Source organism: Marmota monax, unplaced genomic scaffold (genome assembly GCF_021218885.2).
Source record: "Marmota monax isolate L192 unplaced genomic scaffold, Marmota_monax_Labrador192_F-V1.1 WCK01_AAM20220418_F8-fsc00100, whole genome shotgun sequence".
Lineage (NCBI taxonomy): Eukaryota > Metazoa > Chordata > Mammalia > Rodentia > Sciuridae > Marmota > Marmota monax.
The window spans coordinates 1,776,973-1,792,250 of record NW_026693872.1 but is presented as its reverse complement, the minus strand read 5'-3'; the positions used below and the strand labels follow the sequence as shown (position 1 = coordinate 1,792,250).

At 36.9% G+C, this 15,278-nt stretch overlaps 1 protein-coding gene across 20 annotated transcripts in view; it reads left to right on the top strand.

The window, feature by feature from the left end:
• The window catches only part of Lpp (LIM domain containing preferred translocation partner in lipoma), a 663,875-nt gene extending 649,339 nt beyond the window's left edge, over nt 1–14,536 (top strand). For all 20 annotated transcript variants that reach the window (XM_058585075.1, XM_046462626.2, XM_058585070.1 and 17 more), the window contains one exon: nt 953–14,536. In XM_058585075.1, the coding sequence (XP_058441058.1) occupies nt 953–1,081 (129 nt within the window). In that variant the 3' untranslated portion in view covers nt 1,082–14,536. The remainder of the gene's footprint in view (nt 1–952) is intronic.
• Nucleotides 14,537–15,278: the final 742 nt, after the last annotated feature.

Here is a 15,278-nt window from a genome sequence, read left to right as displayed (position 1 = left end):
TTAGCCTCCTTGCCACTGTGGTGGACAGCAGAGGCAAGGTGTGCAGCCGCTGTGTCTTCTCCTTAAGTTTGCAAGGGCACACACCACTATGTGAACTTTTCTAAATTTACTTTCCAAAGAAATTTCCATATCCTCCAGAGTCAAGGGCTAGCATTTAACTGCTACATAACACTTTCTAAAGTAAACTCTCAGAGGGGCTGTCAACAATAACATAATAGTTTGTAGCTCTTTAATTTTTTTCAAAATACATACACAACCATTATTCACTTTGACCCTCTTGGCACCTTGGTAATGTAGAAAATGCAGGAATTATTTTCAGAGTGGAGTGGGCCTATGTGCAGGGAGCAGGCAGTGATAGAACTGTATCCCAGTCTAACATTCATCCTTCTACACCCTGTTCTCTGCTTTAGAAAGGACAACAAACTATTGCTCCAATATTTTATTTTCTTACTACAATTGAATATAATTGAACTGTCGGTGGCTCTTCTGCTTGGCAGGAATCTCTCGCTTAGCTTTTGCTCAGAATTAGCCAAAAACATACACACCTGCAGCTATGTATTCCTTTTGAGATTCTTAAACTGAGATAAATGGTAAAGATGAATTAAGGCTCTAATTTTATTTACTCTTCTTGTTGTTTGGGGAGTAAACTTCTAGCTGGGTGCTGAAATCCATAGCTCTTCCCTTTTTATACTTGGATTTTATAGTCAGTGACTTCAAGAAGGTCATTTCACTTCATCTGTACTCATGTCCCCCACCTCTTATCCAGTTTAATTTAATGTACACTGTGTTATAAACTGAGGGAAGTGACAGAGTGGGTCAGTATTACATGAAGCCGGAGAGATTGTGAGAAGCCAGGTCTTGGAGGTCTTGAATAGAACACTAAAGGAATTGGGTTTCATGAATGTCCTTACATTTTCATTTATGTTATGTCCACGTGTCTTGCTTTTCCTAGGATTGTGGTGGTCTCTTATCTGAAGGAGACAACCAAGGCTGCTACCCCTTGGATGGGCACATCCTCTGTAAGACCTGCAATTCTACGCGCATCAGAGTGTTAACCGCCAAGGCGAGCACCGACCTGTAGATTCAGTGGTCTGTTAACAGCTTAGTGCACGGCGCTGCGAAGAATGAAACACAGAAAGAGATAAGGAAAAAAATTAGGATAATGGGGGCAAGGCAATCAAATTATGGGATGGTCTCCGTGATTCATTTGCTGTTAAACTTTCTGTAGAAACACATAGATGATGAGTTGTTTTGTTTTGTTTTGGTTTGGTTTTTTATGTTCTTACCAAATACACATTTCACATTTAATCACGTAGGGCCTCGATGGGCCTTTGTTCCTAGTACTTCCACATTTTTGCACAGATTATACTCCATCCCATTCACTTCTGCATTCCTGTAACTTTTAATCCCTATGTTTGTCTCACTTTTCATCTGGTTGAATGGCTTTTTTTAGAGTGGTATTTGCTGTCACACAGTTTTTCCTGGGTCACTCTGCCAACTCACAGGTGCTTTCAGAAGTCTTCATCCTACTACTTCCACATTGCGTGTGACTCTAAAGTTTAGCCATAATTTTGCTATGTCTTGGAAAGTGTATTTTTTCTGTTTACTACTCGTGTCCCTTGGAGAAAAAAATACACAATTTCTATGTTAGGCTGTAAACAATTTAAATTGTAAAGTATGTCAATTAAAACAAATTTAATTTTCAACCATCCAAATTTAAAATCTGTAGTGACCATTGGTCAAGGCTCATTTGAAAACAGTTACCGGCCAATAGCTAATGAGTGGGGAAACAGAACCAAGCTTCAGTCATTTTCTGAAGAAAGTACAGGAATGACATGCCACGCACAGCATTTGTGGGGTATGTTTGAAAAGTCCATTATTATCCCACAATACTGTCTTAAGATTTTTCTTTTTTACCCTACCTAGACCAATACAGACAAACTTGCATTTGTAATATTTCCAATACCATCCTGCTTTTCACCTAAGAAATAGTAATTTTTTTTCCAATAATTGAACACAGCCACCAAAATTGACATTTTCTCTAGAGGAAGATACCCATAAAAAACTGTTCAAACGCTTTTTTTTTCTCTTTCTCTCTTGTTTTTTTTTTTTTTTTTTTTTTTTTTTTTTTTTTTTTTGGTAACCTCCTAGACCTAGGTCTGTTTTTGTGCTACCAATTGCAAATTGGGGCACACAAAAATGAAGTTGTGTGGCTTTGTTCTTTGTTTAGTTACATTAAAAAAAATAGAGGAAATCTTGAAAAGAATTGTGAAAGCACAGTTTTATTATTCTCATAATCCTTCTGCAACTCAAATTACATGCTGCAGGAGACATTTCCATATCATCAATGTGACATTTATACCACACTTGCAAAGACAATCACTGAAAAAAATTGTCTTTCTGAGCTAAAAATATGCAGAATCTCTGCCTAGAATCTTTATTCAAACTCTTATTAGCCAGTGAAACATTTGCTTGCCAACTGCAGAACCATATTTATTAAGTTCTAGCATGTTTCATTTAAGGAAAGACACCTAGCTTAGCAATGGCAAGTTGCCATCTTGAAAACTAATTAAGTATTCGGGGATGAGATTTCTTAAACCTTTCTTCGTATCTCCCCATGAGTATATACTTTTAAATTATGGAGTATTTTAAATATACAAGAAGGTATAAATAATAATAATATAATGAATCCCTATGTAGCCTTCCTTTAATCCACAAATATCTTTTTCATAACCACGAAAGTGAGGGTTGTATACCTTGAATTTAAAAAAAATTAATTTTTAACATCCAGAACACAAATGAGAAATTATTTTATTCATGTTTTAAACTACAACCCATGCCTCAGGAATTCTTGTCAAATTTGTTTTACTTGAATATGAATCATCATAAAAGTGATTTTTTAAAAAATAAGATATTGTTCAACTTGTGGTCACTGCAGCTCATGTAAATTAATCTGTGGCGTATTTGCTTTTATCAGCAAATGGTTTTGTGTTAGAACCACCAAAGTTATAAATTGCAAGAGCTTCCTTTGACCACTGTCCTGTTCATACCTTCCTTCTCTTATCTGGGATCTTATATTTCTCAGAATGTGAAATATAATGAGATCCACTTAGGGCTGACATGTGAATTTACGATAAAATGACACCGTGTCTCAAGAATTCCCGTGCTCTAAATTAAAGGCCAGACTGTACTGATGCCTTTAGCATTGACTATTAGACAATTGGGGTGCTAATATAGCCTGCTTAAAGTGATTCATTCACGTTTACTCTGAAATACTTCGGGGAAATTGTCTTTAGGCCAAAAGCAAAGAGTCCAATGTATTGAGGGAAAGTTTTTATCTCTGGAAATGCAGTCATATTATTAGAAATTTTGCCAAAAGGGGAAGAAATTATGAAATATTTATACTATCAAAATGCAATAACATCCTACTTGTTAAATTTAAGTTCTTATTTAACCAAATGTTTACATGCCAAAAGAAAGTTTGAAGATGAAACTGTCACGGGCCCACCACTGTGGCACTGCCAGCAGAAATTGCTTGCTTATGATCTTTATAGTGCATTCTTATCACATAACCTCAGAGTGTCTTTACCAAAGATTTTTAAAGTACATCTCTTTTTAATATAGACTTATACTTTTATAAAAATGAATGTGCACACAGACATATACAAAAGTATTTAGATTTAAGATTTTTTTCTTTCACAATGTCTAATAAGGAAAGGATCCTATCATATTTTATTTTAGGACTTCTTAAATATATGATTTCTATTTCTTGTCTTTCTATTAATCATTTGATTTAAACAATGTCAAGTCACTCTTTACTGTTTTAGTTACATGAAATCTTGCCTATAAGAGAGAGTTAAAAAATCATATTATCTTAAGTATACTTATTGTCTTTTGATGTATTGTCTTGATATCATTTAAATACATAAGTAATAGAAAGAAATCATAGCCTATAGGAAAAAGTTTGTAAAATTATACTAGTTTTAAAAAATATCAAAAGCACTAATGTTTGGTATTTCTGTATAAAATGGACACATGGAAAAGGAAAGAAATCCCACTACTCCTTGGCCTCTATAGACCATTTCAAAATAAGACATTTTTTTTTTCTTTTTTTGCAGTTCTGAGGATTAAACCCAGGGCTTTGTGCATGCTGGTCAGGCACTCTGCCATTGACCCTTACCCCAAGACCAAAATAAGATTCTTAATTTTTTTTGGATTCCCAGCTCAAACTGACTCAATGTGTGGAGTCTATTTGCAAGCAGATCACCTTTAAAATACAAAAATAAGTCATGTGTCTCAACATAAGGTCAAGGTTGTGAGATGCTGACATCTTTGCAACTTAAAGATGTGGGGTTTTTTTCCTTATCATTAACATATTGTTTTTGTGGGTGTAACTGCTGTGATCAAAATTACTTCATGGAGAATATGCTGATTAATAAGGTAGACTTGTCAACACTAACTGTTTTCTGTGAAAGATTCTACAAAGATGTTTATGGTGGTGTTTAAAGAATCTGAAACTTTACATTAAACAACTATTTTGTATTTGGGTCCAGAGGAAAAAAGAGAGTGCTTTTTCAATGAGGATACACTAGAGAGTTGATAGAATATAGACAGGGCTCTGAAAACATAACTTCCCACCATTTTCCTAGTTAGTAAAAATCCTATTAATGTGAACCAGTCAGGAATAACAGTGTTATTTCTATTTGATATGGTTTGGGCTTCTCTTGTCAAATCTGTGTCGGCTGCCCCCTGATCCTTCCATTTTCAAGTTTTGAAGGGTGTTGGGGAAATTATGGCAGCTGCTAGGGAGATCAGGGAAACACTGATGTAACCTCACAGCCTCTCACCATTCCTCTTGGCTTGGAAAGGCATTTTTTTTCCATATACATTTCTAGAAATATTGCTATTCTACCTTAGTATTTCACATTTGTAGTTTAAACAAGCGATTGTCCATCTGTTGCCTAGAGCTACAGTACATGTGTGTTATGAATGAAATATGACAGCATATCCCATACCCCTGCTTTAGCCATCTGTAGGAAACCAGCAAACTGAAAAAGATACCTCTGCAAAATGTGCCTTAAGTCCATTTCCTGGGATGGCTCTTTTGGTGCACTTTCATGGGAGACAATCCAAAAGCAACCTATGATTGTGCCTTACTTTTAAATAATCTATTTACACTACTGTAGATAATTCACCAGAGTCAATAACAAATAATAATCCCCAAATCTCAAAGATCTATACTTATCAAAAAAATTTTTTTTTAAATTAAAAATTCTAAAAATTTAAAGAAGTCTGAACTTTTATCTTAATGTAGTCTAATAGTACTTCTTCCCTCCTTTTGAAAGGACCTCATGGGTCCCTAAATTTTGAAAATATTCTTACACCAGAAGGTGACATATTGGATGCTGTTAGTGTTCATGATTTGACTTATTCTGGTTGTAGTTGAATAATCAAGACAAGGGATTTGAAATTGAGCCTTCCCATCCATTCAGCATATCCGTTTATAAAAATTGCCTTAACTTTGTCTGTTGTTTTACTTACTAGTGAACAGAACAATTTGAGAATCCTGGTTCTGAGAAAATCACAAAAGTGGTGCAACCATGAACATTTCAGGTCAAGTTAGTTACTAGACAGATATGGTCAGAAGGGAACTCTTCTCATGAGGGTTAGCAGAGCTTTGCCAAAAGCTTTAAAAGATAATCTGACCAAAGCTGCTGTGATTGGTGAGAATTCTTAATCTCTCCTTCCTACCTTACCCTTTTCCCTACATTCCTCACTCCTTCCTTCCTTTTGCCTACTAATGCTGCCCTATTTGAGCTTTTCATAATTAAGTCAATGCATTCTGATCCTTATGGAATCATGATTACATTAAGGGAGGAAGGGTACCAGAAAATATATGTCATCCAGAAATCTTTCTTTACAGGGACATACATTTCGGGATTTGTTTATTCATAGAGTGAGATGAGGTAATAGAGGCTTTCAGCTGTATTTTAAGGAATTTTGTAAGACTCTTGATAACAGAATCTCGGTAAATTCATTTATGACTGGTCTAATTTTCTACACTTTATGCCAAGTAATCTTTGTAAGTCTAGGTTAAGATTTTGTTTTTAAATCCAAAAACATTTTGACCACAAAATAATTATGGTCTTGCTGGTAGCATATGATTGTATTGTATTCTATTGAAACTTCATAATTTTCCTTATGGGAAGGAAGAACTATCATCTTTCCAAAATTTTAACACATATCAGCACTTAGCCTATAACTATACTATTAAATAATAATAATTGAATCACAATATTTTCAGGGGATGGGTCAGCACCAGATTTTTTTCTTGGAACATGAATCAGAGGCATGTTTCTTCACTACAGGAAAAAAAAAATCCTAATTCCTTTCTCTATTTAACTTTCCTATTTCATTTGCAGTAAGTTGTAGGCTCTATTTTAGTTAGCCAGCATGCATATGGCTTATTTTGTGAAGAGCTCTCTGAAAGATAGATTTGTATTCATCTGATTGAAGTTATAAAGAAATTTCTAAAACCTTTGCTCTTTATTTTCTGATTGTTGTCTAATTTATAGCAGTTTCTAACCACCGTAATAAATAACTCTACTTCTAGCCTTTCTTAAGAGCAAAAGTCAATATTCTCCAATACTTATATATACTAGAGAAAGAACACCCTGCAGCTAATTCCTTTGTAATACTTTACTTGCAGTAAGCCTTTCCTACTGTATGGCTTAGTTAAATTTTCCAAGATATTCATCCATTTGAAGAGTGACAAGAGAAAACCTTATTCATCTAGCTCTAATAGGCATTCTCTAGCCATCTTGTAGAAGAGCCACAAGTGCATTTAATCATCTTATCACCAAATGTAGCTTTGAAATTCAGTTCTCAACCCTAAGAGTAGAATGCTCTACTAAGAATGAGGCAAGGGTTGCCATGTTATCTCATGTTATACACTAGTATGGAGAGTTCCAGTCAACCCCAGACACCAATGTTGTACCTAAATAAAGAGAATCATGGACTTTGGGAATATCTGACTCTCCTCGGCTATTTTCCTAATTCCCATTCCAAATCTTCTTAGATTGTCCAGTATGGAGTACTACTTACAGAAGTCCATTCTACCTCTGGAGCTACATAAAACCAATCTACAGACCAAAATCTAATAGCTAAATCTTTGCCTCTTTAGGTCTAATATCACCAATTGTCAACTATTCCTCATTTATTAATACAACATCAACTCCCACTACTCTTCTGCTCCTCCTTTGATCAGCAGAACTCCAAAATATTTCCTGATTCTCTTTCAATCTATTTGGTGAAACTTAGCAATCACCCTGGGTCAGGTTATATGAAAACACTATGTTTAGGGTTAAAAGCAAATGGAATTGAAATCACCCAGAGGATACAATTTTTGATGCTGACAAAATCAAAGTCGTTTTGATTGTAGGAAATAATCTAATGCATGTGCCATCCCTGAGAGTCCCACGTGGTCAATTCATAAAGTCTCTTCAGCCTTTTCCCTTCAGCCCTGTCTTCTCAAGACCAGGACATTTCTTGTGTATGCTCTCATAGTGAATGAGAGGAGTTTGGGGCACTTTTAAATTCTACATAAATATTTCCTGGATTTTTTTTTCTTTCTTTTTTTTTCCCATTGAGATTCACTTCTCTTTGTTCCATGCTCAAATGTTTATGCTTAGGGATATTGCCCTTCAGACCAAGACAATTCCTTCTTCTATCTTTAGGGGTCCATAATTCCTCTCAAGTTTAGTCTTTATCCCTTATTCATCTTCTCATTTTAATAATCGTTGCCTAATCACTGTAAAAGAATCAGCCCCTGAGTGACTTCAATTCAGGTCACCCACAATAAGATCAAACAGGTCCAATCTGAACCCACCCATAGAAGAGGGTGTGGCAGGAGAGTCAATCCTTCCAGTGGCATCTGGAAAGCTTCATGGAGGACATGAAATCTGATGAGAATTTAATTTGATTAGAAATCTTGAGTTGATTCTAATTGATTCACCAATTTGATTTGAAGTTGAAGGAAGAGTATTTAAGGCACAATAGGAGAGTCCTGGTGCTAATCCTATCTCTGCTTAAACAGCACCTCTGTCAAGGAACTCATTACCCCTGGGGTCTTCCATTTCCTCCTTCCTTCTAGGCACCCCCTGACTTTAAACAGAACCAAACTTTGCATCTTATGTTCTTGGTGCCACAAAATAAACCTGCATTATTATTCAGTAAAGTGTTGCTGCTTCCTCCACTTTCCTTGCATTGTATTTGTTTTGTTTTTAAACGAAGCATTACTTTTTAGTTGAATATTATAAAAATCTTTAAATGTCTCTAAAATAGTTCAGAGTATTGTCTGAGGGTCAGGTATTAGCATCTACGAGATTTTTGTTGGTTTTATTTTCTTATTCAAATGACAGACTGTTCTGAGAGCTGTTGTATAGCTTCATGCCCTTCCCCAGTAACTAACCTATGAACAATACATTCCATTTATCTGATCTGCTGCTGATGACCTTAAAAATGTTGGGAAATGTCAGTGTGCAATCTTAAAAACTCTAATAAGGAAAAAATCACATGCAAATGGTAATGGAATTATAGAAAATTCATTATTTCTGATCAGTTCTGTGCAAAAGGATATCATTCTGGGGAGATGGGGTTATGTTATACTATAGTTTTATGTATAAAAATATATTCTTATTGCCCTGGATTACTATTTAGTTGAATTAATATTCTTTAGACTCTAGGAGGACAAGGATTATGACTTCCTCTATCCCAACTTTACATTAGGGATCCCTATAAGAGGAGTCTGCCCTCAGCCTTCCTGGGCAGCTCCTGGGAGTGGCTTTCTGAGGTTTAAAATATTAATTCTTGATAATTAGTATTTAAGTTATTTACTAACTGCCTTCAAACATAAAACAACCCTAAGAGGAAGGTTATTAATAACCTTATTTTAGAGGAGAAATCTGAAGTTCAAAATCTTTATGTGGCTTGCCAAAAACTAGGTAGCTGATAAGTGGCAGATAGGTCTTGCCAGTACTCTGTCAGGGGACAGTGTACATACTGCTCATAGACTGCTGCTGTCCATTTTAGAAATAATTCAGGGATGTTCACAGAGGCCATGTAGCTATCAGTGGCAAATCCAATGTGTGCCATGCTGTTTGGGGTCATTTAGAACACACACATATACACACAGACACACACACCTTCTGTGTCATCTCTGATTGTGATGAAGATGGGAGTGAGGGGGAAAGGCCACTGGCAGAGAAGCACATGTCCACAGATTTCCCCAGAGAGTTTGCATCACATGAAGTGAAAACCTCTCTAGAACTGCCAGGTTCAGAACATCAGCTGAGACAATATCATTTATAACTCAGTGACATGCGGAGGTGATTTCATCCTTAAGACAAGCCTGACTGCTGTGGATTATGATGTATGACCTGCCCAGGCAGAAACTGCTATAGATAAACAATGTGTATTCATTTTTAAATCCACACTTATTGAGAACCCGTCAGGTATATGTTGTCATAACACACATTTGTGATCCCACCAATCCACGGCCTTGAAATGTCTGAACAAATGCTATGGGACCAATGGCATTTCTGAGACTTGGGCTTTGCCATTTGATACACTGGACTTCCCAGGCTGTTGTAGTTTTATGATTGATATGTCCTCATCACAAGGAGCTTGGTACTATGTTCTTTCTGAATAACCTTCTTGGAGCTCTCCGTGTACATTCCAGAAGTTGCTCTTATAGCAGTTCAACAAATGGGCCTTCTTCCTCTTGAGCTGCATCCCTTAGGAAGATGATGTGCCTTTTGGGGTATACTCTTTGGCTTTTTATTTCCTCTATTTTCTTTCTTCCAGCTGCTTGCCCTAAATTGTAACCTGTGAATTGATTGAAAGAAAAATGTTCTTAGATCTCCTGTATTAAATCTAGGAAACTTTTGATCTTTTCCTTGGCATTTCCCTCCTAGAGTCTAGTTCCATCTGTTAAGGCAGTCTCACCACTCATATGCTTACTCTCTGGGATCAAGGAAAGCCAAGTTAAGCAACAAATGGCCTCTCACCCCTGCCCAGTCTTTCTACCCCAGAAGTACAGGAGACACCAGCAGCACAATTAGAGTGGGGTGGGGGGGCGGGATGGGCTGGGAAGTCACATTCAAAGGCACCTGTCTTCCTGTGAGGTGTGATGAATGTCATGGCTGATGGAGTAGAAGTGTTGGGGCATAGATGAAGTGCTCTGCCCTAGGGATAGATTAACAGAAGCAGCATTTGAGCACCCTTCAGAATTATCTAGGTGAGTACACCTGAGTAAAGACTCAGGCAGAACTGTGACATCTTAGTAGAGGGAATGAAAGACAACAAAGAAAGCAAATATGAAAAAGCAGCTCTTTATTTAAAAAAAGAAAGAAAGCCACTTTTTTTTTCAAATTTCTTTACAAATCAGCTATAAACCCTGACTTATCTTTACCTAATGTAAAGAAAAAAAACTAATGAAAAACTGTTTCTTACATCCTCTATAGTTTTCCCCAATTTAGGAAGTACACAATCATGTTGTCTTTAAAATACACACACACACACACACACACACAATCTTCCAAGAAAGCTGATTCCCCCAAAAGAGAAATCTTATTTTAAAACACTTGGGCTTTTCAGGCCAGGAAATTAATAATTCCAAGTCCTGACCCATTTTTGTAGCTGACAAAAAAAGAAAAGAAAAACCTATTTAAATTTTGTATAGATCCATTTATCTCTTAAAATATGCCAAAGCAATTTGAGGTGGGGGTGGAAACTAAGGTATTTATCTCTCTTGCTTGATTCTCTCTTTATATATTTCTATCTGTCAAGAAAAGGGTAAAGAACTATTCTTGGGCCATTATTATCTATGCATTGTGTAGCCATTGTGTATGGTGCCTGCTTTGCTTCATACTGAGGCACAAGAAGAATGGTTGCTTTCCTAAATCTGTTTCCTCCATCATAAGGCAGTAAATATTCAGCTTGACTATTTTTCCTCACCCAATTATTTAACTCCATTTCTGAACTACTTTAGAAAATGCAAAATGGGAAAAGCTAGCTTTTCCTAGACATAGTTCTCCTTTTTTTTTTTTTTTTTTTTGGTCTGTCTTGGGGGAGACTTAAATATAAAGGGAAAGGAAAATCCAGTTCTGTCTCATCTCTGTTTTCTGTTTGGGTGATTGCGATGCTCCCTTAGTAATTGCAAAACAGAAATTGGAGGCTAACATAGTCAGGATATGATATATCTACCTAACATGTTCCATTCCCTCAGACACAGCCTCAGAGAAGAAAGGGGATTTTCATAATTTAAATGTGAACAAGAGGAATGACTTCATATTTTCACCACCAAATAATAAAAGGGCAGCATGTGCACTTCACTAACCCTGTGTATTTTCTGCTGAGTTTCTAGAAGGATATCAGCTGCATCAACAAATCAGGATTACTGTGCCTAAAAAGCTTCAGTACCTCAGACCTCCCACTATGTAGCCAATTGAGCCAGCATGGATCATGCCATCCGTCTCACTCAAGTAAAAAGACTGAACTGCAATGAGTCCATGATGAAAGATATGTAGGACCCCAGAAACTAAATCTTATCAATATTTTACAGTGAAGTAGTAGCAAAATCATTTTTAAATGACTTTCTTCCTTTTACTACCCATTTATTCCCTTGGGAAAGCTGATGAGCAAATTATCCAAGAATTATTTCCTCATTAAACACAGTTAGAATATTTCCCCTCTAAAAACCTGAATTATGTCTTTATTCTTTTTCAGGAAACACATCAAAGAGCAAATAGAATTAAAGATGACACATGATTGTCTGATTCTTTAGCATGAATAAGATGATCGTGTGGTATAATGTGCCTTAAGTGAAAATTTAGACTCAGATGTAAAACTTTGACAGCTGGATATAGTATTGAATATTTGCATGTTCTTGATGCAGGGAATTATTTTGTTTTTTGTTTTGCTTTTTCTTTTAACCTACACCTTTATCATTACTCCAACAGATTTGGGGCCTCTCTTTCTCTACTGCTAATCATGGGAATATGTGCAATTATGAGATGTATTTAAAAAACAAAAGGAAAGGAAAGGGAAAAGTAGATGTGTCAGGGAGATGCTTAGCCAGAAGACAGTAGTTTTCTCCATGCCACACAACCAAGCCTTTATTTCATGGCTTCATCACAGGCTCTTCTCTTTCTGTGCCATCACCTTTGAGAAAATGACTGCACCTTCTCCAAATCTGCATCTTAACAGCTAGAGTAGAGTTGGCAAGACTTCCCCAGCTCTGAATATAGCCACTTGCCGACTCCGGCCTCTTTGCGAGACTAACTCAAATCTGTGATCTTCTGTTCAGCATACACATCAGCAAAGTGAGAAGATGAGCACTAAATATAGGCTCTATTAACTTTACTTTTAGATTTACTGCCTTCAAAAAGTGCCTATTCTGAGAAACATAAACGTTATTCCTACATATGTATGTACACACGGTACCCAGAGTCGTACTGCTCAGCCTTCAAAAGCATACCATCAGAAGGAGTAGGTGCTGAGAAGGGAAACCACGCCAAATGGGAGAAAGTCACTTACATCCAATATCCCCTTGAGTGGCTACCATAGAATGGGCTGCAAGCACATTCCCAGAGTGTTCCTTGCTGATACAGCCACTTTTTATTTATATCCCAAGAATGGTGGCATATTGCTGAGGTTTCCTGTACTTGCTCTGTGGAGTTGGAAGATTCAGTCAGGAAAAAAGACATTTAAATGAATTAATGGATCCAGGTTTGCATTAGGATATGTGTCATCTGTGTGTTTTATAAACTAAGCATTGGTGGATTTAGAGTGTCAGCATGTTTCTTCTTCTTTTATCTCTCAGGCTACCGGAGAAAACTAAAGAAAAGTCTTGGCTGTGGGAATTGGAGGCTCAGGGGTCCAAATGTCTCCGCCAGATTCTTAGAGCATTTTTACTCTGACTCCTAAAGATAGTAGTACATGCTATTTGATGGCTTTTGTTTCCATAGTTCTGTCATCGTCAGAAGAACTATTGGTAATTGTTACTAAAACAACAACATAGCCTAGAAGAATGGATTCTAACCAGTGTTGGCAGCAGGAGAGGGTCCAGGTAGATAGGAAGAGGCAGACAGACAGTACACGACTGTAGAAGGGTTGAAGGGAGGACATGATTCCAAAAAAGATTGTTCTCAATGTGTCGTCTGACTCAACCAGCTGGCAGATTACACTTGCCAAGCCGCTCCCTTTCCTTCTAAGTCAGTTGGCTCCATAGACACTTTGAATATGCCTCTGTTTGAGGGAAGTGTGATATGTCCACTTAGTCTTTCTCCAAGGAGGCTATTGATGTCCTGATGGTCCCAAAGTTTTCTCCCACCCCATCCAGTTTCATCAAATGGAATTAAAGGGGGACAAGCTCTGGAAGACAGATCCAGTGTGACATTGCTGTCAGCCACACTTCTGTTTTCCACAAAGGAGTCCCTTACATAACCAGGTGTGCAAAACAGAGCACTGTTTAATAATTTCAGGAGTATGACAACCTTTTTTAGTAACCATTGTGTCAGGTGACTAGTCAATTCTTTGGAGAAAGGTGATACTCTTCACCAAAAGTGTCAACCTTCCTGTTGATGTTCCTTTTCTGTTTTTACCTTATCCAGTTTCAACCCTAGTCATTTTTAATTTGGGGGACAATCACATTTGAGTCCTAGAGGAGTTCAGAAATGTCATAAAGGCATTGGGTTGCAGATGTCTTTCTCCTTGGAAAGAAAGAAATGATCTGGAAAAGACCACAGCATGGCCTTGCTTTAGATCTCAATCTGATGATCCTGCACTCACCCCCTAGTTATGTAAGGGGCTCCTTCTGTGGAATACAGAATCGTGTCTGACCGCAGTGGCATGAGATCTGTCTTCCATAGCTTGACCCCCTTTCCTTCCATTTGGTAAAACTGAGTTGGGGGAGAAGGAGAGAGAGTTTTATTTAAAGGTTAAAAGATGTTTGTAAGTGAATAGATCCAGTACAAGGAGGAGTCAGGAAGAAGCCAGGCTTTCTGTATGCTGAATGTATCTACCAAGAGCAGGTGCTGAGCAGACATTGAATAGCTCCCTGGCTTCAGAGAAAGACACATAGAAAATATGATTTTATTTTCACATATGTGATTTTGACAGAGCCATGGTATTCCTAAAATGCAGGTGACTGTTTGTTACTTTATTTTGAGAAAGTTGCATTTATTCAGTACGTCATAAACCATCACTAACACATCCAGAATAGCACATGTGATTCCTTATGAAAATAAGAGAATAAAGCCTATTATAAGCAAGTGATTTGGGTATTTTCTTTTGTATTCATACATTATTCAACTATATTAAAACATGATTTTATTTACTTTCTATCAGTTTTTTCTACCAATTAGGTTTTTCCAGTGCTCTATAAGAATAAATTTGAAATCGTATTTTTTTTCTGTAAAAGAATTCCAATGACTTGATTATATTTAGAAATCCAATAAACTTCTTATTACATTCACTTGCCTATGTGTGGAATTCTTTTTGAGTCAGATAATCTCTGTTTCTTTTTCTTGTAACCCCTTACTGTGATTCATTTTTTACATCATTTGCTTTCCATATGGTCCTCAGAGAACCAGAATGTCTCTTAAAGCAAGCATGAAGCCACAGAGTGTGAAAGCCCCACTCTTCCCTAGGAGCACAGCTGAGCTGAGGTCTGACGTGTTCTCAAATCACTTCACCACTCTCAGTCTGAACCCTGCAAATAAATAACTTCTCCCTTTTAAAGCTGGATCCAAGTGAGTGGTTGCTGGGGGTGGGGGTTTCCAAACTCATCAGCAATTGGCTGACTTCTTACATACTTGGCATACTTGTTAAACATTGAGAACCTACTATGCACTAGGCATCTTGAGGGATATAGATATAAAATAGTTTCTACTTTCAAGGAGTCTAGATTCTGGGTGGGCTAATAGATATGAGTATAAATCCTTACCTGGAAAGGAAAGTAAGAATCAGACCAGAGGAGAGTAACTCACCTTTTTCAAAACTTTGCCCTTACAACATTTTCAGATGTTCTCTGAAGATTTTACCTTTGTTTTGTAGATGAAGATTATGCTAGTAAGAGAACGTTAATAACCCAAGAATTCCATTCATTTAATAAGTACTTTTTTCACTTTTCAAGTAGCAGGTCTTTAAGAGAATCAAGACACTCCATGCATTAAACCCTAGAAAGAACTAGAACAAAAGCATATGTGACTCTCCTT